The sequence below is a fragment of the Sphaerodactylus townsendi genome, linkage group LG04 (genome assembly GCF_021028975.2).
Source record: "Sphaerodactylus townsendi isolate TG3544 linkage group LG04, MPM_Stown_v2.3, whole genome shotgun sequence".
Lineage (NCBI taxonomy): Eukaryota > Metazoa > Chordata > Lepidosauria > Squamata > Sphaerodactylidae > Sphaerodactylus > Sphaerodactylus townsendi.
In genome coordinates this window covers 28,126,153-28,147,070 of record NC_059428.1, presented here as the reverse complement: position 1 = coordinate 28,147,070, position 20,918 = coordinate 28,126,153, and the positions used below count along the sequence as shown (strand labels likewise).

Sequence of the window (20,918 nt, the reverse complement as noted above, 5' to 3'; positions counted from 1 at the left end):
TCGCTTGCATGCGGGCTCTTTCCTTTGCTCCTGGAAACAATGATCAGCATGGCTTTCGCTGGATATCCCTTCAAGACTAGTAACTATCACTCATCCCTGAAACCCTATCCAACTTCTTCCCTTTTCTGTTAGTCAGCTCTCGGATGCTTTGTGGGTTTATGTTAATTGTTTAAAATATAGTTTCTATATTTTATAATATAGCCAATTATTATATATTAAAATATAGCCAATTCCCCCAGATAAAGTGTCATCTCTTTAAGCTAACCCTTTTCCCCTACAAAAAAACCCCTGCAAATCTTTATAGGAGTCTATGGCTACCAATCTTCATCCTCCTTGATTTGAGATTGCAAATGCCTTTGCAGACCAGGTGCTCAGGAGCAACAGTAGCAGAAGGCCATTGCTTTCACATCCTGCAAAATGAGCTCTCTAAAGGCACCTGGTAGGTGGCTACAATTACAGCAGAGAGCCAACTAGTTCATGGACTCTGAATCTGATCCAGCTACTTGCCCCTATGTTCTTCTTATGAGTTTGTTTTGTGTTTACTTTACTAATAAGCCGAATATCCTGGGGGTCAATGAAGCTGAACATAATTTGGCTGTATTGGTTCCTCCCACAGGCAGGATCATGCCCCTCACCCTATTTTCCAAGGTTTGTGAGCCTTGGAAGCAGGGTGCAGGGAGAAGGTAGCACAATCCTGCTTGGGGGAGGGAGAGAGGTCCCTCCCATACACAGGACTGCTCCCCCACCCCCACCCCAAGCTTTTCAAGTCTTCCAGGGTTTGGAAAGCACCGGAAAGGGCGGTCTCTCCCCCACTGTCATTTCCCAAGCCAAGGGAGATGTAGAGAACTGACACAATTTCAAGTTCGGGTTTTTTTTTAACTTGAATATTTTTGGTAAGAGCCTCTATTTGGCTTTACTGAGTCGAAGTACCCAAATCCAAAACGTACCAATAGAAACTATCGGTGCTCAAACCTAGTAAAAACTAGGGACAACAACACAGTGGCAAAAAGGGCATGGTGACACAAATGCAATATTTCTTGCTAAATGAAATAAACAGTATTTCTATCAAGAATCAGAATTTTTTTCATCATTTGTGGATCAGTATTCATATTACTGAAATGACATTTAGTATGCATTATACTAAGAGATAGCTATTGCAGTGTCACAAAATATAAATTCACCACTGTGCAAAACATCCTGTGTGAAGGCTAAATGTTACTTATATAAATGCCTTAGAAATATTAATTCTAGTAAGCTGTTATTGTTAAGATACAATAAAATTAAATGGTTAAAAACTTTCTGAGTTGCTTATTATTGTATTGCCTAATTTCAGAAGACATAATCACAAATGTATTAACATTAAAAAAACTGAAATTTTTTTATATACACAGCTTTTAAGAAGCACAATGTCAATCAACAACTGTATGGAGGTAATGTTGGTTTATATAGCAGGTGAATAGGGAATACGAATGCTAAATGATATGCAAGATACAAGATTCTAGTGAATCCCATTTCAATTTCTAGGATTTGGGTTTTAGAATTCATTCAAGTTTATCTTCTCAAATTCAAATTATTTTAATGTAAATATGTAATAATGTAAAAAAAATACGAATAATTTGGATTTATATCCTCCTTTCTCTCCCGTAAGGAGACTCAAAGGGGCTGACACTCTCCTTTCCCTTCCCCCGTAACAAACACCCTGTGAGGTAGGTAGGGCTGAGAGACCTCAGAAGAACTGTAACTAGCTCAAGGTCACCCAAGCTGGCATGTGTTGGAGTGCACCGGCTAATCTGAATTCCCCAGATAAGTCTCCATAGCTCAAGCAGCAAAGTGAGGAATCAAACCCAGTTCCTCCAGATTAGAGTGCACCTGCTCTTAACCACTATGCTGCTCTCTGGGAAGCTTGCTAGGTGATGTTAGATCAGGTGAACACTCTCAGACTAACTGCCCAATCCAGAGAGGAAGCCAAAGGGTGAAGGCAGCAACGTCCTATGCCAGTGGATTTGCCTTCCCTGGGCACTTACCCTGGTGGAGGGGCAAGTCCTCTGGCAGGCAGCCGCCGCAGCCCTCCATTACAGCCAGATGTGATACAGAAGCTGCATCAGTGCTGCTGCTGGGGCATTCCAGAGGCATGGCCTGGTGGTGGAAGCAACCTTAGTCAGCTTCCACCCTGGCTTTGCCTCCCAGGATGCCAGCATGTGGGGCATGGACCTAAGCCACCTTTTTGGGCTCAATGGAGGACTTTTTGGTGGGGTGGAGAGTTGTACATGTTGTACAAGTTTGCATCTTGATCCCTGCACTGTCAAAAAGCCCTCTGGAGGTGGTGGGGTGCCACTGCAGAGGCACTGTCCCTGGCTGTCACAGGACTTTGGATTAGGTTGCCTGTCACCTCAATGGTTTGTTGTGAGGATAAAATGGAAGAGAGGAGAATAATATAAACAGTTTTGAGTTTGGGGGTCTCATAGGTGAAAAAGACAGGGTATAAATGAAGTAAATAAATAAATATGAATATTTCCTAGGACAGCAGCATTAGACTGCATTCCCCTTTCCCAGAAATAATAGATCATAATAGAAATATTTTGTGAGTTTGTGTGTTAAATGCCATCATGTTGCTTCTGACTTATGGCGACCCTATGAATTAATTACCTCCAAAATGTCCTGTGAGCCTTGATTAGGATTGGTAAACTGATGGGCTGTGGCTTTCTTAATTGAATCAATTCGTCCCATGTTGGGTCTTCCCCTTTTCCTGCTGCTTCCAACTTTTCCTGGTATTATTGTCTTTTCCAGTGATTTTCCCGTAATGTGGCCAAAGTAAGAAGCCTTAGTTCAATCATTTTAGCTTGCAGAGCTCGTTCAGCTTGATTTGATCCAGGGCACACTGATCTGTCTTTTTGGCAGACCACAGTATACATAAAACTCTCCTCCAACAGCTTCTAAGGACTCTCTAATTTTTTTTCTTCCAGCTTTCTTCATTGCCCAACTTTCACACAGATAGAAATGGAGAATACTCTGGCATGAATTAACTTGATCTTGGTCACCGCCAACACATCCTTACACTTCAGAATCTTTACTAACTCCTTCATGGCTCCCTTTCCAGTCCTAACCTCCTTCTGGTTTCTTGGTTGCACTTTTCCTTTTAGTTGATGATGGAGCCAACGAATAAAAAAATCTTGAACAATTTCAGTTCCTTCATCAACAACCTTAAAGTTTTGTAATTTCCCAGTAGTCGTTACTTTTGTCTTCTTGATGTTCAGCTGTCATCCTGCTTTGGCACTTTCTGTTTTGATCTTCAGCAGTAGTAATTTCAAGTCTCCACTATTTTCTGTGGTATCAACCAGTGGTGTGGTATCAACTGCCTATCTCAAATTGTTAATGTTCCTCCCTCTCAATTTTCACTCCATCATCATCTAAATCTAATCTAACTTTCCTTGTAATATGTTCCACATATAGGTTGAAGAACAGGGAGATGAAATACGTTCTTGTCTGATCCCTTTGCCAATTGGAAACCATTTTTTTCTCCATATTCTGTCCTGTCTTCTTGTCCAGAGTACAAGTTGTACATCAGAGTAATCAATAATCAAACAGGGAGGTTGTTGTTGCGACTGTCCAGCTGGCCTGGCTTGGTGTTTGGGCCAGGGGGACACTAGGCACTAGGATCCAACAGGAGCATTCTACAAGGAAGGAGGTCCAGGAAGTTGCAGTAGATTAATTCAACATCTCTTGAGATCTTTTAGTGAGACAGAGTATAGAAGGCGACACCTAAGCAGGCTATAAAAGAGGAAACAATAGCAAATTGAATTCATTGGAGACCTAGAGCTGTTGGGAACCATTATGGCTGTAAGTTGCCTTCAGTGACGGGATGTGAAAAGCTATCTTTATGTTATTGTGGTTTGTTTTCTTTCCTGCAATTAAAAACATTTGTGTTACCATAGTACCTTACCTTGTTGACCACCCAAGTCCATAGTAAGAACCCTCGCTCCAGGCAAAAATAGCCTCTGGCACCATGTATGGTGACTCCCGCATTTGGGTATAGTGACTCTAAAAGCAGCATATATGTCCAGTCTACATGCCCTGAACTGGATGGACCAGGTCTATCTGACCTTATCAGATCTCTGAAGCTAAGTAGTTGAATGGGAGGCCACCAAGGTTGGGAACAGCTGAGGCAAGCAATGGCAAACCACTTCTGTTCATCTCTTGGCTCGAACACTTTCTCACACAGGTATCACATGAAAGGGTCAAACGCACCTTTCACATCTTAGGTGACAATATATAACAATAATAACATGTAGATATGTATTGTTGAAGGCATTCACGGCCAGAATCACTAAGGTGTTGAGGGGTTTCCGGGTTGTATGGCCGTGTTCGAGTAGCATTTTCTCCTGACGTTTCGCCTGCATCTGTGCCAGTCACAGATGCAGGCGAAACGTCAGGAGAAAATGCTACTCGAACACAGTCATATAACCCGAAAAACCCACAACACCCTAACACGTAGATAGTTTCAGAGGATAACTGTGTTGGCCTGTAGCAGAACAGCCAGATTCAATTCCAGTAGAATCTTAAGAGACAGACCAACAAGAGATTTCATGTAGGTTTCCAAGGTGCTGCTGGACACAAATCTAGCTGTAATAACTTATTCATTTTTAAAAGTGCCCTAAAATCTGCTTTGCTCACCCCAAGAAGGTTTACTTCAACAGTTCCTTGGGGGGGGGGGGGGGGGGCCCAAGTATTACCAAGTAGATGTTTATCTCATTTATGTATCTCATTTATATATGATATTTTAAGGCATACATCTACAACCATAATATCTGAGGAGGATCATCAGAGATGCACCTATAATCAATGTTCCTTGTCAACTGGACGGAAAAGGCAAGTCGCATTCTACCTGAGGGCGTGCATTTTTATACCCAAAACATGTAGGTTTCTAAGGTGCGGACTCTCCTCACAGCCTTCTCCTTTCCAAGGCCCTTTCCCTCAAACAACGAAAACCGTTAAAAAAAATACAGAAAATAAACATTATCAGCCCTCATTTCCTTTTCATTCAAAAAAAACCCGGCCACCCCTCCCATAAACAGGCCGCCCCGTCGGGGCTACCAGCAGGGCCCTTTTGGCGGGAGCTTTGCAGGCTGCAGGGAGGATTGGTCCCGCCGGAGGGCGGCGCTTGGGTGGGCGGCGGGGGTGCCGCGCGAGGCGCTAACTCGGCGGGTGCAGCCGTGCATGTTCATGCAATGTGACAGCGGCGATGGCCGAGGGAGAGGTCCGGGTCTGGCTCGCGCGCTGTGGGAGTGCAACGTTAAGTGCCACGAAACTTCCTTTCCGGACAGGGTTTCTTTTTTAACCACCTTTATGTTTTATTATTAGCACCGCTTTTTATTTTTATTTTATTTTTAAATTGCAAATACGTCTTTTCCTCCCTTCGCTGTCTTTTCCCTTCCATGTGCACAGAAGGAATTTGATGAGCGGGCTGAACTGGACTGGCTGCGGTCAGCTTTAGGGTAAGCGCCGGGGACGGCACCGCTGCTGGCTGGGCCGTTGTGGGAGACGGAGGGCGGGAGCAGGCGGGTGGGTCGGCGCCACCATCACACCTGGTCCAAAAGCCCAGATTCGTTCCACATTTTAAGGCTGGTTTAGGACCCACCTCTGGAATAAGTCATGCTTTTTTCTTTTTTGCAAAGTGGCGGCAGGACTTAGGAGGAAGGTGCAATCACACCCCGGTGCTTTGCATGGGTGCCCAGTTGCAACTTTTAATTTTAATCCGAGGGAAGCCCCCCCCCCCCATGGCTGTACAGCAATCCCCCCCCCCCCCCCAGCATGGGGCTCACTGTTGCAGTCTGCAAGACGGCGATTGCAAGACGTCCTTACAAGACGGCGATGCAACTTGACTAGGGGGTTGGGTTAACTTGTTCTGGGATCGCAAGTGAGCCGACCTGGCCACTTTTTCGTAGGAGGAGTCTGCGATGGCGTTTGACAACCGGCGGAAATATGGTTCAGTGTTCTTTTCTGCTTGACTGCTCAAAGCTGATCGGTTGTTCTCACTTTATGACGATGTTCAGATTCTGGAGGTAACCAATGAAGATTTTGATTTCCACCCCCACCCCACCCCACCCCCCGCCCTTTACGTACAGCTCATTCAAGAAGAAGAAGAAAAGCAGGCGAGGAGGCAGGTTTGGAATATTGCTTTTTCGCACTGCTAAAATGATACCTTGATCGATTCCAGGCGTCTTCCGAATTATGATAATGACGGCTCCAGGAATGTGTAACTGGATCGTGTCAAGAGGTTTCTGCTTTGGTTTCTTGGAAATAATCCAGAGAGAACAAAATGTAACTGCAAGAAGGATTTTTCCAGGGTTTTCACCCGCCCGTCCCCTGTGATCTTAGCACCTTCCTTTTCTCCATCCCTTCCCGCCTCGGTTGTTGCATTCAGAATACATAAAAAAATTCTCGGGGCAGAGACCTTTTTGGCTCCAGTTACTGTAGATGGTTATGGGTAGTAATCGTGGTTGAAGCGAACATGGTTAGGAGCCTCGTTGTTGACGCTGATGGCAATCTTCGTTATCGGAACAGAAGGGGTTCAAAGGGGAATGTGCGCTAGGATTTTCCTAATTTTCCCACGGAACCCTGGATTTGAGGCTTATGGTTTTGTTGAGGACGTACAAGGTTAAATTTTGTCTCCAACTCGGCAATTTTGGTCAAGTCATGTGAGCGGGCTAAATCCCATTTTGGAAAAGCGTGATGCTTGTGGCCACCGGGACTGAAAACGAAAGAGGGTCAGTCCCTTGCACGTTTACTTCGGAGTCACTTCTAATTAGTTCAGCAGGATGGATGGGGGCTACTCAGTGTACACACCTCAAGCCTGATAACTGCCGTAAGTTCAGTGGATCTTACTTGGAGAAAAGAGGATTTAGGGCAGTGATGGCGAACCTATGGCACGGGTGCCAGATGTAGCACTCAGAGCCCGCTCTGTGGGCACTCGCAAACAGAGCCCCCCCCCCCCCCATCTAGGCTGGCTTGAGCCACTGGGCTTGATTATTAGCATTAAACCTAAGACCTAGTTTTGGGGAAGCAGTGTAGGTAACCCTGTTAAGCGCTGTTAAACCTCACTGATTTTCATGCGAAGAACTAAAACATGATCCTTTACCTGGGAGTAAGCTTGGTTGCTGACAATGGGGCTTGCTTCTGAGTAAACCCTCCTAGGGTTGTGATTCACCTGTTGGAAGAGTTGCATGGTTGCTTCAAAGCAAAGCCACCGACTACCACCAAGCTTACTCCCGAGTAACGCACGCCTTGGAGCCAACCTGTTTTTGTAAACTAAAACCTCAGTATTCATGTTAAATTGCCATGTTGGCACTTTGCGATAACTAAGTGGGTTTTGGGTTGCAATTTGGGCACTCGGTCTCGAAAAGGTTCGCTATCACTGATTTAGGGTGTCTGTCCCCTCCTCCACTGGTTGGCTGGAATATTAAATCCATAACTTATAAAATATGAGTGACTTAGAGCAGGAAATGTGCTTTGAAGCACAGCCTTTTAAACTCCAGACTCTACTTGGAAATGTCGGATTCATTTCCGTGGAGCTTCCTAGGATTGAAGGAGAGCTGAGCTGAAGCTTAGGGCTGCAGAGGGGTTTGCTGAATTCTGTTGCCCACAGGTGTGAATTGTGACCCTTGCTCATTGCCGCCTGGTGATGGATGATGAGGAAGCGCTCAGAGGACAGAGAACTCAGGAGCAAATCTGAGATTTGTTGCACAAGAGCGCATCCTGAAGCCGGCTCTCCATTCTTTCTTGTCAGGCTTAGTGCTGTGCCAAGGAAGCGTCAGTGGATCTGCTCCGAGTTCCTGAGAATTCAACATCTCAGGAATGTGTGTCTAAAATCAAATTCAACACTTCAATTTATCAGCAAACAAAGTATGCCGAGAAGCAGGGGTAAAACCTCAGCTGAATTTGTGCTCAAGCCAAATTAACCTGGAGGTGATGAGGGATGTTTTCCTTCACAAAATACTGTCCATTTAATTTCTCACTTCTCCCGGTTTTTTAGGACTGAATCTATATTTGTGTGCATCCTAAAAGTACTGTACAGGTTAATCTGCACTAAAAGTATTTATTTGTCTAACAGCCTCCAGCATGGTGTAGTGGTTAAGAGCAGGAGAATCAGGGTTGATTCCCCACTCCTCCACCTGCGTGGCAGAGGCTTAACCAGATGTGTTTCCACACTTCTATATTCCTGCTGGGTGACCTTGGGCTAGTCACAGTTCTTTGGAACTCTCTCAGCCCCACCTGCCTCACAAGGTGTCTGTTGTGGGGAGAGGAAGGGAAAGGAGCTTGTAACCTACCTTGAGTCTCCTTACAGGAGAGAAAGGTGGGATGTAAATCCAAAACTCTTCTTCAAACTCTTCTTCTACCCCCTCCTCCCCCGCCAAAAAAACTCCCCTGATAATTTAAATTATGGTTACTTTCTCCAAGTATGTATGTTTTACATTTCCAAGCCCTGAAGGTTTTAGGAATGCTTAGCCTTATGTGACGTTTAAGCAGAAACCAACAAGACTGAATTCAGATCATCTGAGCGAACGCATGTTTACTCAGAGGTAAATCTCTCTGATTTACATGGGTCTTACTCCCAAGTAGTATGACTAAATTTTCCAATTATCGTGTTAGGTTTTTATTACGTTTTATTTTGTAACCTGCCTTGGACTGGTTCCCTGGAAAGGCAGCACAGAAATCTTCTAAATTGAGACAATTGACTGTCTGAAGTAAATCGTTCTTCGGGATCCCAAAGAATGGAAATGATGGAAAATTCACTGCAAAGGAAGGCTTTGAGGATCCTTTACTGCAAAGGATCCTTCCACTGCAAAGGAAGGCTCTGAGCTCTCTTTACATCAACAAGGCTGAGCTATCAAAAACAAGACGGAGTGGCAGGGCAGAGGGATTATACTTTTCCTTTCCTAACACAAAGTATATTTCATTTGTAACCTGTGAGTGTCTTTTGTATCAAGAAACCCTTATAAAAGACATCATGTAGTCACAGGGCAAAGGTAAAAAAGACTGAAAGTTGACATTATATAGTCACAGTGCAATCCTAAACAGTGTTACACCCCTTCATTGAAGTGAATGGCTTTAGAAGGGTGTAACTCTGTTTAAGATTGCACTGAAAGATGGTTAGAAAAACACAGGCTTAGAACTGAATGTCCACTGGCTGATTTAACAGTTGTGCAGCCCATTGAGATGCAAATTATTAAATAGATGAATAATCTTAGAGGGCTAAAATTAACACGTCATTTGCAGCCCAATCCTGTGAAGTGCATAGACCACAGCAGTGGCGTAGGAGGTTAAGAGCTCGTGTATCTAATATGGAGGAACCGGGTTTGATTCTCCGCTCTGCCCCTGAGCTGTGGAGGCTTATCTGGGGAATTCAGATTAGCCTGTGCACTCCCGCACACGCCAGCTGGGTGACCTTGGGCTAGTCACAGCTTCTCAGAGCTCTCTCAGCCCCACCTACCTCACAGGGTGTTTGTTGTGAGGGGGGAAGGGCAAGGAGATTGTAAGCCCCTTTGAGTCTCCTGCAGGAGAGAAAGGGGGGATATAAATCCAAACTCTTCTTCTTCTTCATAGCACCACTCACATCTCTGTCTCTTCAAGCATCAGAAACCAGGGAGATCCCTTTGGATCGGCTGATGTGGCAACTTTTTGATGGAGCCACCCGGTTCTTACTCAGAGGACTACCTTTATACATTGGGTTGTGTCTGTGAGTTTAGCCAATACCCCCCCCCCCCCCCCCTTCTTTCAGCATAGAATTATTTCATGCCCGGCACAGCACTCCCTTTTTCTACTTGAGAGGTTGAACGTTTCCCTTGTTCTTGGGACAAGGATGCAATATAATTTTGGGAAGTACAAATGATAATCCTCCAGAAGTTGGATTCCGGAGGGAGGGAAAAGGGATGGGAACCGATGACTTCCCAAGCTGCAGTATCCCCAGCCCCAATTCTCCTGTCACTGGAGCACATCTTACCCCAAAGCAGATAACCAGGTTTCAACAGTGATTTTATTTCAAACCAGAAGGGAAGTCTCAGTTAAAGTTTAAGCTGGAAAGAAATCTGTTCTAGAAGGACCCAAATACTCTTATTTCACAGAGTATTAATTTCAAATCGAGTCCTTCTCTGACTGTGGGAGGACCATCAAACAGCTTGTTAAAATTATTCCCTCTGTGAAAACGTCGCTGCTGCTTGGGGAAAATCTTTTTGTGCAAATGTTGGTATCTTCATGCTTTACACAGAGGAATTTTGCTGGGGTCTTTGGCTGGTGCCCATAAACGAAAGCAAATGGGATGAATCAGGAGGGGCTGTCTTTCGTAGTAAAAGAAAATTATTTATCTCTTTGCATTTGATTGGATACTCTCGTTTAGTGGGATCCTTCCGTGCTACCTGTGCTGTAATAGTGCACCCAACTTTTAGGATTTTGGTTGTGCTAATGTTTAGGATTTTTGCTGTTCTAATTCTCTGTTTTCCATTTCTGTTCATTTCAGTTGCACTTTCATTACTCATGGGTGTTTGTGTGTAAATGCCATCAAATTGCTGCCAACTTAAGATGACTATATAGGGTTTTCAAGGCAGAGGTGGCTTGTCCTTGCTGTTCACAGCAATCCTAGATTCCATGGTCTCCCATCCAAATATTTAAAAGGGCCAATACTGGTTAGTTTCTGAGATCTGATGAGGTTGTGCTAGACTGGGCCATCCAGTTCAGGATTCCGTTACTCCTACTCCACCTTAATTTTGCCCCTTTTCCATTGGGATGTGTTCATTTCCATTCAACTCACACTACCATCTTCCTACATTTGAAGAAGCATATCTGCATGAGCAATTATTACATTTTGAAATGTATACTAATAATTACAATTATAACATTTGTTACTAATAAAAACGGTAATAAGAGCCAGCTGTTGCTTAGAAAAGGTATGCAAAAATGAATAATTAATTAATTATTGTATGTGTGAACTGTCATCAAGTCACAGCCAACTTATAGCAAGCCAGTAGGGTTTTCAAGGCGAGAGACTAACCAAGGTGGTTTGCCAGTGTCTTCCTCTATGTAGCAACCCTGGCATTCCTTGGTGGTCACCTGTCCAAATACTAACCAGGGCTCATCTTCCTTAGCTTCTGACAAAGCTACCCTAAGCCACTCAGGCTAGGGCAGTTAATTGTTATACTTTTATAATGTTGATAGTTTACCTTCCTCTCCATTCTTTATCACTCAACCAACAATTTAAGTAGAATGTAGTAAATTAATTGTAATCCCTGTTCTGAACAGTCAGAGATCCTTCCAAGGTTAGTGGGCCTAAATCTGTCATTACTAGAAATCATAGACCAGGGGCTGATGGGAATTGTAGTCCCTGAACATCTGGAGAGCCGCAGGTTGCATACCCCTGTCATAGACCAGATTCAAGCAAGTTTTAAACCCATTTTGGAACAGAAATAGTTTGGGCCTCCTTAACAGATGACCTTTGCTAGGAACATGATATTTGGAGTGCTGTTTAATAGCTATAGGAAACTGCTGGGAAAGGTCACCTGCGGTTAAGTGCATCAGCATATAAACGCTAAGCAGCTCTATCTGTCTTTTCCATCTTGACCAAATGAGGCTGTTGGGCTGAATTAGGGTCTGGATATAGCAGTGGGTCAGAAGACAGCCAATAAACCAAAATTCCATCTAGATAAGTCTGAGGCACTATTGGCTGATATTATGGTGTTCTGGAATTGGGAAACAGCAATTTATGGATGGGATCTACTCCATCTGAAGGAACCGGTACACAGCTTGGGAGTGCTGAAAGATACAGATGTTTAGGTCTCAACTGTTATGTGGCACTTTTAATCAGCATCTGCAGCCCTTCCTTGGGCCTTCGATCTGGCTGCCATGATCTATGATATGATTATTTACGTTAGACTACTGTAATACTATATACTTGGGGGTGCCCTTGAAGACAGTTTGAAAACTTCAGATAGTCCAGAATGGAGCTGCATAGTATGGCATCATAATACATGAAGCACTACCTGTTCCCATATTGAACTGCCTGGCTGCTTCATTTTACATCTAAGACTTTTTAAATATTTGACCACCTTCAGAGGGAGGTGGATACCCATGAAGAATAGAACCTTTTTGGTAGGTGTCCCTTGGATCTGGAATGTGCTCCATCGTACTTTGCTCCTGGTTCACTGAATATATTTTCACACCAAGGTTCACTGAACATATTTTGATACTAAGCTAAGCCTTGTTCCTGCTTGCTTGTAGTTGTTTGAGTTGATTGTTCTCCCCTGTAAGTTACTATTATTTTTTATTATTATTCATTTGTGCACTATTTGCTTTAAGCTGCTTTTGCTATTTTAGCTGTTTTTTGTTTTTGCTTGATTTTGGATCGTTGCTAGTGGTTGATGGAATATTTTTAGCACTGCTGTATTGTATTATACATTGCCTCCTGTGCAGAGACAATATATAAACATTGCAAATACATAAATAGGCAGAGGCTTCTGGTCTGCATGCATTCAACTGGGCTGCCTGGCTGCAGCCCTGTATCTCCACCATTAGATTAATGGGAACTTTAGGAGTGGAATCAGAATTCAGATTTTGGACTACAAGTCAACGTGACACTATGACGACTGTTTTTGTTGCTTCTCTGCCTGTATCCAAGCCAAGTACAAAGCTGTCCAAGTAGCTTGAGAGAAGCCTCAAATGCAAGAACAACACTAATCAGCCTAGCAGAGTATCCACAGCTATACATATACAGTCTAAAAATGTCACACAAGGTTATGAAAGTCTCTTAATCTTCTTTAACTTCAGCCAGAGCAACACCCCCCACCCCCCAACATCATTACACAGAAGTTACCAACTACAGATCTTTCTGGGGGAGAGGTAGTGTGTAATCTGAGGACCAGCTGCACTTGCTCCTGTACCAGGGGAACCAAGTGGTTTTGTTTCACTAATGAGAGTTAAGGAGCAACAGTGGCGTAGTAGTTAAGAGCAGGTGCATTCTAATCTGGAGGAACTGGGTTTGATTCCCCCGCTCTGCCGCCTGAGCTGTGGAGGCTTATCTGGGGAATTCAGATTAGCCTGTGCACTCCCACACACGCCAGCTGGGTGAACTTGGGCTAGTCACAGTTGTTCTGAGCTCTCTCAGCCCCACCCACCTCACAGGGTGTTTGTCGTGAGAGGGGAAGGGCAAGGAGATTGTAAGCCCCTTTGAGTCTCCTACAGGAGAGAAAGAGGGATATAAATCCAAAGTCGTCGTCTTCTTCTCTTCTAAGTTCTGCTGGTTTCATTTGTTCAACAGTTTGGTGTAAGTGTTTCCCCCCCTCCCAGCTGCATTTAGCACTTGCCATTTTGTCACTGCTAGTTAACAGATTTTATTTATGCAATCCAGTTAATTCTTGCGATTAAGGTCTTTGTTGTTTGATATAAAGATAACATGTTAAGTTCCAGTATGGAAATGTATGGAGAATACAGGCCATGTAGTTTCTCATGATTGCAAGCAAGGGATTTATCACTACTGTGGACTGCAGTTGGGTGAAATGAACTCAAACATAGGACCTACTAAAAGGAATGACAAGATTGCCCTCTGGAAACAGTGGGGGACTCGCATGGCTCCATTGATATACACTGCAGCACAAAAAAGGTAGCAAAGAAAATGTGGAACAGATTTCAACAAAGGTCTTTGGGCCCATATAGACTACCCTGACACTGGAATGACAGCCCCCACAGTAGAGTGACAGCCTTGGGGAACAGAAACTGTGCTCTGGGGCGGGAATGACTTGCTGGAACCACACTGGAATGACAGCCTCTGGGAACAGAATGTGTGCTCTGGCACTGGATTGACAGGTTGCAGACTGGAATGAAAGCCCCTAGAACAGGGGTAGGGAACCTGCGGCTCGAGAGCCGCATGCGGCTTTTCTGCCCTTGCACTGTGGCTCCACGAGCCGAGCCGCTGGCTTCATCCTTGCCTGCCCTGCAGGCAGCAGGGTGGGCGCACCAACTGCCTATGGACGGCTGGGCCACGCCGTGGGCTTCCCCTCTCACCCGCCCGTTGGGGCGCGGCGGGTGCTTTCCCGGCGGACGGTGAGGCCGAGCCGCCAGCTTCATCCTTGCCCGCCCTGCAGGCAGCAGGGCAGGCGCACCAATTGCCCATGGCCGGCTGGGCAGTGCCGTGGGCTTCCCCTCTCGCTCACCCCGTTCGAGCGGGGCGGGAGCTTTCCTGGCGGCCGGCAAGGCCAAGCCGCTGGCCCCATCCTTGCCCGCCCTGCAGGCAGCAGGGCGGGCGCATCCATGCGCTTCTCAGAATGAGTGGAGTAAAAGGTAAAAAAACCCAATATATACAGTGTTATCTTTATTTTAAATGTCAAAAATTATTTGCGGCTCCAAGTGTTTTCTTTTCCCGTGGAAAACGGGTCCAAATGGCTCTTTGAGTGTTAAAGGTTCCCTACCCCTGCCCTAGAAACAGAATCTGTGCTCTGAGGGCACAGAACTTTTCCTAGGGTCTGTCATCATTTCAGTGTGTTATCAGACATTCCAGTGCCAGAGCACGGGTTCTGTTCCCAGGAGTCATCATTCCAACCTAATCATTCCAATCCCAGGGAACAGATTTTGTCTCTTGGGGTTGTCATTCCCATCTGTGACCTGTCATTCCAGTCCCAGAGCACAGATTCTGTGACAGGGCTGTGACTCCTGGTGGTGACTCCAGAAACCTTTGTTGAAATCCATTCCACATTTTCTTTGCTACCTTTTTTGTGCTGCAATGTATTCCAATGGAGCACATGCAAGTGAATTGACATTCCTGGTTCCCATTATTTCAAATGGGCAGTCCTGTCATTCCTTTTAGTATATCCGCTCAAACATCAATGTTCTCCTAATGGAAACAGTTCTGTTGTGATTGCCCTAACTAATGTGGTTGCATGAATTTTACAGGCCCTTATTAAATACTGCGCAGTGAGGTAAGCGCTATAACAAGCATCACAATAACATACAGTTAGCAATCATTTCCCATGGATGTATTTACAAATAGTTCATAGCACAGTGAATATGTAGTGGTTATTAGATATGTATCTAATTCATGCTATTTATTCATTCTAATCCTAGCCTGCATGTTTTCACATCTCTAGAAAAAATGCCTATTAATCCTGATAATGTATTGTCAGAAAAACTTCAGCTTGCACCAGGGTGGATAAAAATCAGTCAGTCAACTTTTATTGGCAAGTACACAACTTTGAAGACATAGCAATATAAAAAAATAACATTAATAAAAGTTTCCCATACCATGGTCTCAAATCCTCATGGTTATAAGGAAAAATCTAACAACCAAATTGGTTTTAAATCAATATTTAAAAAAAAAATCCAAAAAAATGAATTTTTAAACATTTAAATTGGATTTTTAAATACAATGCTTATTGAAGGAAAAATATATCTAAAGATTGCTTAAATAGTTTTCTGTTTAAGGTGCAATATAGTCCAAAGGTTATTTGAAATAAGGATTACTGTCTGTGTTGGGTTTTCTGGACTGTGTGGCTGTGGTCTGGTGGATCTTGTTCCTAACGTTTTGCCTGAATCTGTGGCTGGCATCTTCAGAGGTGTATCACAGAGGGAAGTCTGTTACACACTGTTACACATTGGACACAGTGTGTAACAGACTTCCCTCTGTGGATACACTCCTCTAAAACCTATAGGCTCTGATGCAGATAAAACATTAGGAATTAAGTTGACCATAACCACAACCTAGAGCCTGAAATACACCACAACTAAGTTGAATCTGGCCGTGAGAGCCTTCGACAATACAAATAAGGATTAGTTTTTAATTATGTGACATATTCATGCAATGTTAATTTTTTTGGTATATGAATTCTATTAACCCATTCACAATGTCATGCTATTCTAGAGGTTTCTATAAGATTATTTGGGGCAGTTTTTCCATCTAGAAGATGTATCACAGATGCTTAGTCTTGCAGTTCTCAAAATTATGAATTTGTGCCTTCAGAGATAACATGTCTTTTATTCACAGTAAAAATGTTATAAAATAAACATGCAGAGTTGAGAAAAAGACTTTAATCCCATTGTTCCTTTGCAAAGCTATGTAAACAAAGTCAACCCCATACCTTTTAAGTGCTAAGTTACAAGAAACTCAATGAATAGAAGTGGAATAGATCTGCACAAGGAGCTAAGTGTGAGGAAGGGGAGCAGGCAGTAAAAATGAAATCTTCTGAGCAGAATACTACACCAGTTTGGGGATCTTTGTATGTAAAGCTTATCATATTATTTTCACCCTGGAGAAAAAAAAACTATAATGGCAGCAGGCCATAAAAGAGATCCATTTGGGGAATATTTTAATGAAATTCCTCTACCTATGGGTAAGGCAGGAATGCATGCAAAATGCGAACACTGCAACAAAGAAATGCAAGGCCTGGTGGCCCGAATAAAACTGAAGATAGATAATTATTAAACTATTTCGAGGTGAGATATCTATGCATTTCTAACAATATAATTAATTGCTTTTTAAAATGTAACTGGAAGAACTAATCTGAAAAGCTATTTTTCATCTGGTTGTAAATAGTAAGAATGAGGCCCCTTCCGCACATGCAAAATAATGCTTTTTCAAACCACTTTCACAACTGTTTGCAAATTAGTTTTTTGCCCATTCCGCGCAGCTTCAAAGAGCACTGAAAGCAGTTTGAAAGTGTATTATTCTGCATGTGCGGAATGAGCCTGAGTCTTTATGAAAAAAACCCCCTATGATTTAAATCAAGTCTGACTGACTAGTAGTGATTTAAATCATAGGGTTTTTTTTTTTACATCATGATTTAAATTGACTTGATTTAAATCAAATACACCCTGGTTTTGCACACAAATATTTAGGTGTGTGCGGGTATTTGGGGTGGGATAATTACTTACAAGATTCTCAGCTCTTTTTTTGTAATGATGCTGTTCTTATTGTAGGTTAGAGATCTGAAACAATGGGTGACTGGAACTTTCTGGGGAGACTATTAGAGAATGCACAGGAGCACTCCACGGTTATTGGCAAAGTTTGGCTGACGGTACTGTTTATCTTCAGGATCTTGGTGCTGGGGGCTGCTGCCGAGGAGGTCTGGGGAGATGAGCAGTCGGACTTTCTATGCAACACACAGCAGCCTGGCTGTGAGAACGTCTGTTACGACGAAGCCTTTCCCATCTCCCACATACGCTTCTGGGTACTGCAGATCATCTTTGTCTCCACCCCAACCCTCATCTATCTGGGTCCTTAAGCCTCCATTATGGCATGGAGGAGAAAGAAAGAGAAGGGAAGAAGCTGATGGAGGGAAGCTGGCAAATAGCAAGGAGGACTGTCACCCAGGGGGGTCAGAAGCAGAATCCAGTGGCGGCAACCACAGTAGCATTAGCAAACCTGTGCCCCCACAGAAAGAAGAGAAACTACCGCTCTGCGACGAACATGGCAGGATTCGCATGGCAGGTGCTCTGCTGCGCACCTATGTTTTCAACATTGTTTTTAAAACTGTATTTGAAGTTGCCTTCATTGTGGGCCAGTATTTCCTTTATGGCTTTGAACTGAAGCCGCTGTATCGCTGCAGCCGCTGGCCTTGCCCGAACATTGTGGATTGTTTCATTTCACGGCCCACAGAGAAAACTGTCTTCATCATCTTCATGCTGGCAGTGGCTTGTCTGTCTCTGCTGCTCAACATGCTCGAGATGTACCACTTGGGGTGGAAGAAGCTCCGGCAGGGCATGTCCAGTAGATTCCACCAAGAGCCACCTGTTGCTACCACCATCACATCATTCTCAGAAGCAGAAGACTCCAAACCTGTCTCCTTGTCGGCTTTGCCGTCAACAACACCACCACCTGTTCCCTCAACCACTGTGCCTGAGACTCGTGCCACCACTCCACTGGTTTTTCAGGAAAGGGGAGTGCCACGTTACGCTGAGGCTGTCTCTGGGTCCCACCTAGCCTCTGCCTCAACCTCCCTGGCTAGCTATCCAGGGAGGCCACCCGTTAGTCAGGAGAGGCATAAAGCCACCAGTCACACTGCGGTCTCTACTCCTATAGCAACTACATCTTCCATCCCTTCACCCTCATCAGTGGTCAACTCCTATTTCAACAGCTGCAGCCACGGGCTGGCTGATGAGCAGAACTGGGCCAACATGGCCGTCGAGCAGCAGAGGAAAATACCAGTGTCAAGTTCATCTTCTTCCACCACTCAGAGCCGCCAACGCTCACCTCTTGAGCAAGAGAAGCATCCCATACTCTCACTTCCTTTGTCATTTGTAGCTGCTACCAATAGTAGTAGCATGAGCACCAGTCTGAGTAGGGGAAGTAGCAGCAAGTGGGATGGAGATGGTGAAGAGGAGGAACGGCCTATGTCCACTACCTGCACCCTGGTGGAGATGCATGACCCGCCCCTGCTCATAGACACACGCCGCTTGAGCAGGGCTAGTAAGTCAAGCAGCAGTAGAGCCAGGTCTGATGACTTGACCATATAGCTTGGTCCTCCCCACTCCATGCTGGAAGAGGTAGATTATGAATATAGCCAAGTGTAAAGGGGGCGCATGCCAGAGTGGGGCAGGGATTAAGCTAGGTTCAGTCCCAGGATAGGGACTTGGAAAGGCCAGGATTCCAAACTTTGAAGCTTGTGTTTCTTGCACTCTGTGGGTTGCAGTGGGCAGGGATAAATACCGATATTTTTTCAGTAGGTCGGGGTGGTTGACTCACAGCCCACTGGCCAAGGGACCAATTGCAAATCAGATCATGAGCGAGGAAAGAGATTTTCACAGGTGATGGGTGCAGGTAGCAATGAAGATGTTGCTGTTGTGATGACATAGCTCCAAGAACAATGTTTAGTGTATGTTCAGTCCTCACATATGTCATCTCACCCTCATCCTTACTGCTGTGATGTTGCCTTGCTCAGGTTCACATCTAGAGGCGTTTTCCTTCCTCTTAACCCCTGCCACCCACCCACACATCACTTCCATGAACATGAGGCGAATGTCGGATCATTAATCACATTCTTGATTGTATTATAAGCAAAAATTTGTTTTCTGTGTCTTCCATTTAATCTCTGCAACTTCCAGCAGTTGACAAATTGCTGATTTCTAGTGCCTCTGGACTGGACAATACCGAGGTTACCCCTGCAGTAGATTCTAGCACTCATCTTTCCTTTATTATAATTCTTTCTTCCTTTTCTTTTTTTGATCTGTGTCCAGCTTGAGATTCTATCCATTGTTTCCAAACCACAATGATGTATTTTAAATCCATGTGTTTTTTTTCTTTAAAAAAAGAGATATGGTTGCGTTTTTTAAAAAAATCCTTCTGGATCAGTAACTAAGGAAATAGTCCTGAGTACATCTACTCAAAAGTAAGTCCCCTTTTATTCACTGGAACTTACTCCCAGAAAAATGTGTTTAGGATTGTCGTTGAAAAGACCTCAAAATGTTTTGCAGAATTCTGGATTAAAAACTAAGAGAATTGCTGTAAGAAAAAAAATATAGAACTATTTTTAAGTGAGTAGGACAGTTAGAGATTTATTTACAAAGAATACCAAGGGCACAATCCAGTCCTATTGTTTTTAAAAGCACTTAAAACAACAGGTCTTTCAAAATGCTGAATTCTAGTCAGCTGACACTCTCTGAGGTAATAAAATGCACTCCACAAAAGCCATAAATAGTGAAAGTGAAAAGTACAGCTAAGAGCATGTACCTTAATATTTTCAAATAATCCAATTTTCAGATTCCTTGACATTCTTAGTCTTAATTTTAATCTTACAGAGTAACTCATTTCACAAAATTAATTAATTTTAATCTTACAGAATAACATAGCCACTCTTTTCCCCCTCAGTAGCCTTCCAGAGTTATAGCCACATATAGGAAACAACTTCCAGTTGGTTTCTTTTCAGGTCTAAAAGCTCTTCAAAATAAAGTCTGACCCAGAGAATTTTGAGTGCATTTGAGTCTCATTTAAATCCGTTGACTCGCTCGCAACCTTGATGTCTGGGTCTCCTCTCTGACAATATTATGCTCCTTGGAGTCTTCTGTGTTCACACTAATCATTCCCTCGATCCAGTTGTGTGTATGTAAAGTGCTGTCAAGTCACAGCTGACCTACGTTGACCCAGTAGGATTTCAAGGCAAGAGACTAGCACAGGGGTAGGGAACCTGCGGCTCTCCAGATGTTCAGGAACTACAATTCCCATCAGCCCCTACCAGCATGGCCAATTGGCCATGCTGACAGAGGCTGATGGGAATTGTAGTTCCTGAACATCTGGAGAGCCGCAGGTTCCCTACCCCTGGACTAGCAGAAGTAGTTTGCCATTGCCTTCCTCTGCATAGCAACCCTGGTATTCCTTTAGTGGTCTCCCATCCAGGTACTAACCTGTGCTGATGAGATCAGGCTAGCCACAAACATCCAGTTACTTTTCACAAAATATCGCCTTTGGGACTTCCTTTATTTTGTCTTAATCAGAAACTGGTCTGACTCTGAGCTCTCTGCTGGGGAATATTTTGTCTCTGCCCGACACTCTGCCCTTCTATCACATGACCGGCTTTCCCCACAGTCTGCTTCTTGCTCCATTATTAGACTCAGCAGCTTCTGCCTGTAGTTCATCACTGGACATGACTCATTTGCCCCAGTCTTCCAGCAAACCACCTGTCTCTCTCATCCACAGTCCTGGCTTATATCTCCATTCATGGTATACTATGCTGTCAATATTACTTTCCCCATTTGTCTTTTCTCTGGGAATACTCAGTGCTGTAAATTAAATGCCATCAAGTTGCAACCAACTTATGGAGGCCTCCCATTGGATTTTCAAGGATAAGCAGAGGTGGTTGCCATTTTCTTACCTTACCTTAGTGTTCACCCATCCAACTCTGCTTGTTTTCCAGGCTCTGACAAGCTCAGGCTGTTCTGGGTTATTGAGGCTGCTA

At 44.0% G+C, this 20,918-nt stretch overlaps 1 protein-coding gene across 2 annotated transcripts; it reads left to right on the top strand.

Annotated features, from left to right (window-relative positions):
* Positions 1–5,250: 5,250 nt before the first annotated feature.
* On the top strand, positions 5,251–20,121 carry GJA3 (gap junction protein alpha 3). 2 transcript variants are annotated; one of them, XM_048495572.1, is made up of 2 exons: positions 5,251–5,492; positions 17,063–20,121. In XM_048495572.1, the coding sequence occupies exon 2, from the start codon at positions 17,104–17,106 to the stop codon at positions 18,481–18,483; it is 1,380 nt and encodes a 459-aa protein (XP_048351529.1). In that variant the 5' UTR covers positions 5,251–5,492; positions 17,063–17,103; the 3' UTR covers positions 18,484–20,121. The 2 variants fall into 2 exon arrangements, with proteins under 2 accessions (XP_048351529.1, XP_048351530.1); XM_048495573.1 differs by lacking the exon at positions 5,251–5,492 and adding an exon at positions 12,273–12,289 and having other exon boundaries at positions 16,948–20,121.
* Positions 20,122–20,918: the final 797 nt, after the last annotated feature.

Bases quoted from the DNA above. Each gene is read 5' to 3' on its own strand.
- GJA3 (XM_048495572.1), top strand. From the start codon at position 17,104: ATGAGCAGTCGGACTTTCTATGCAACACACAGCAGCCTGGCTGTGAGA.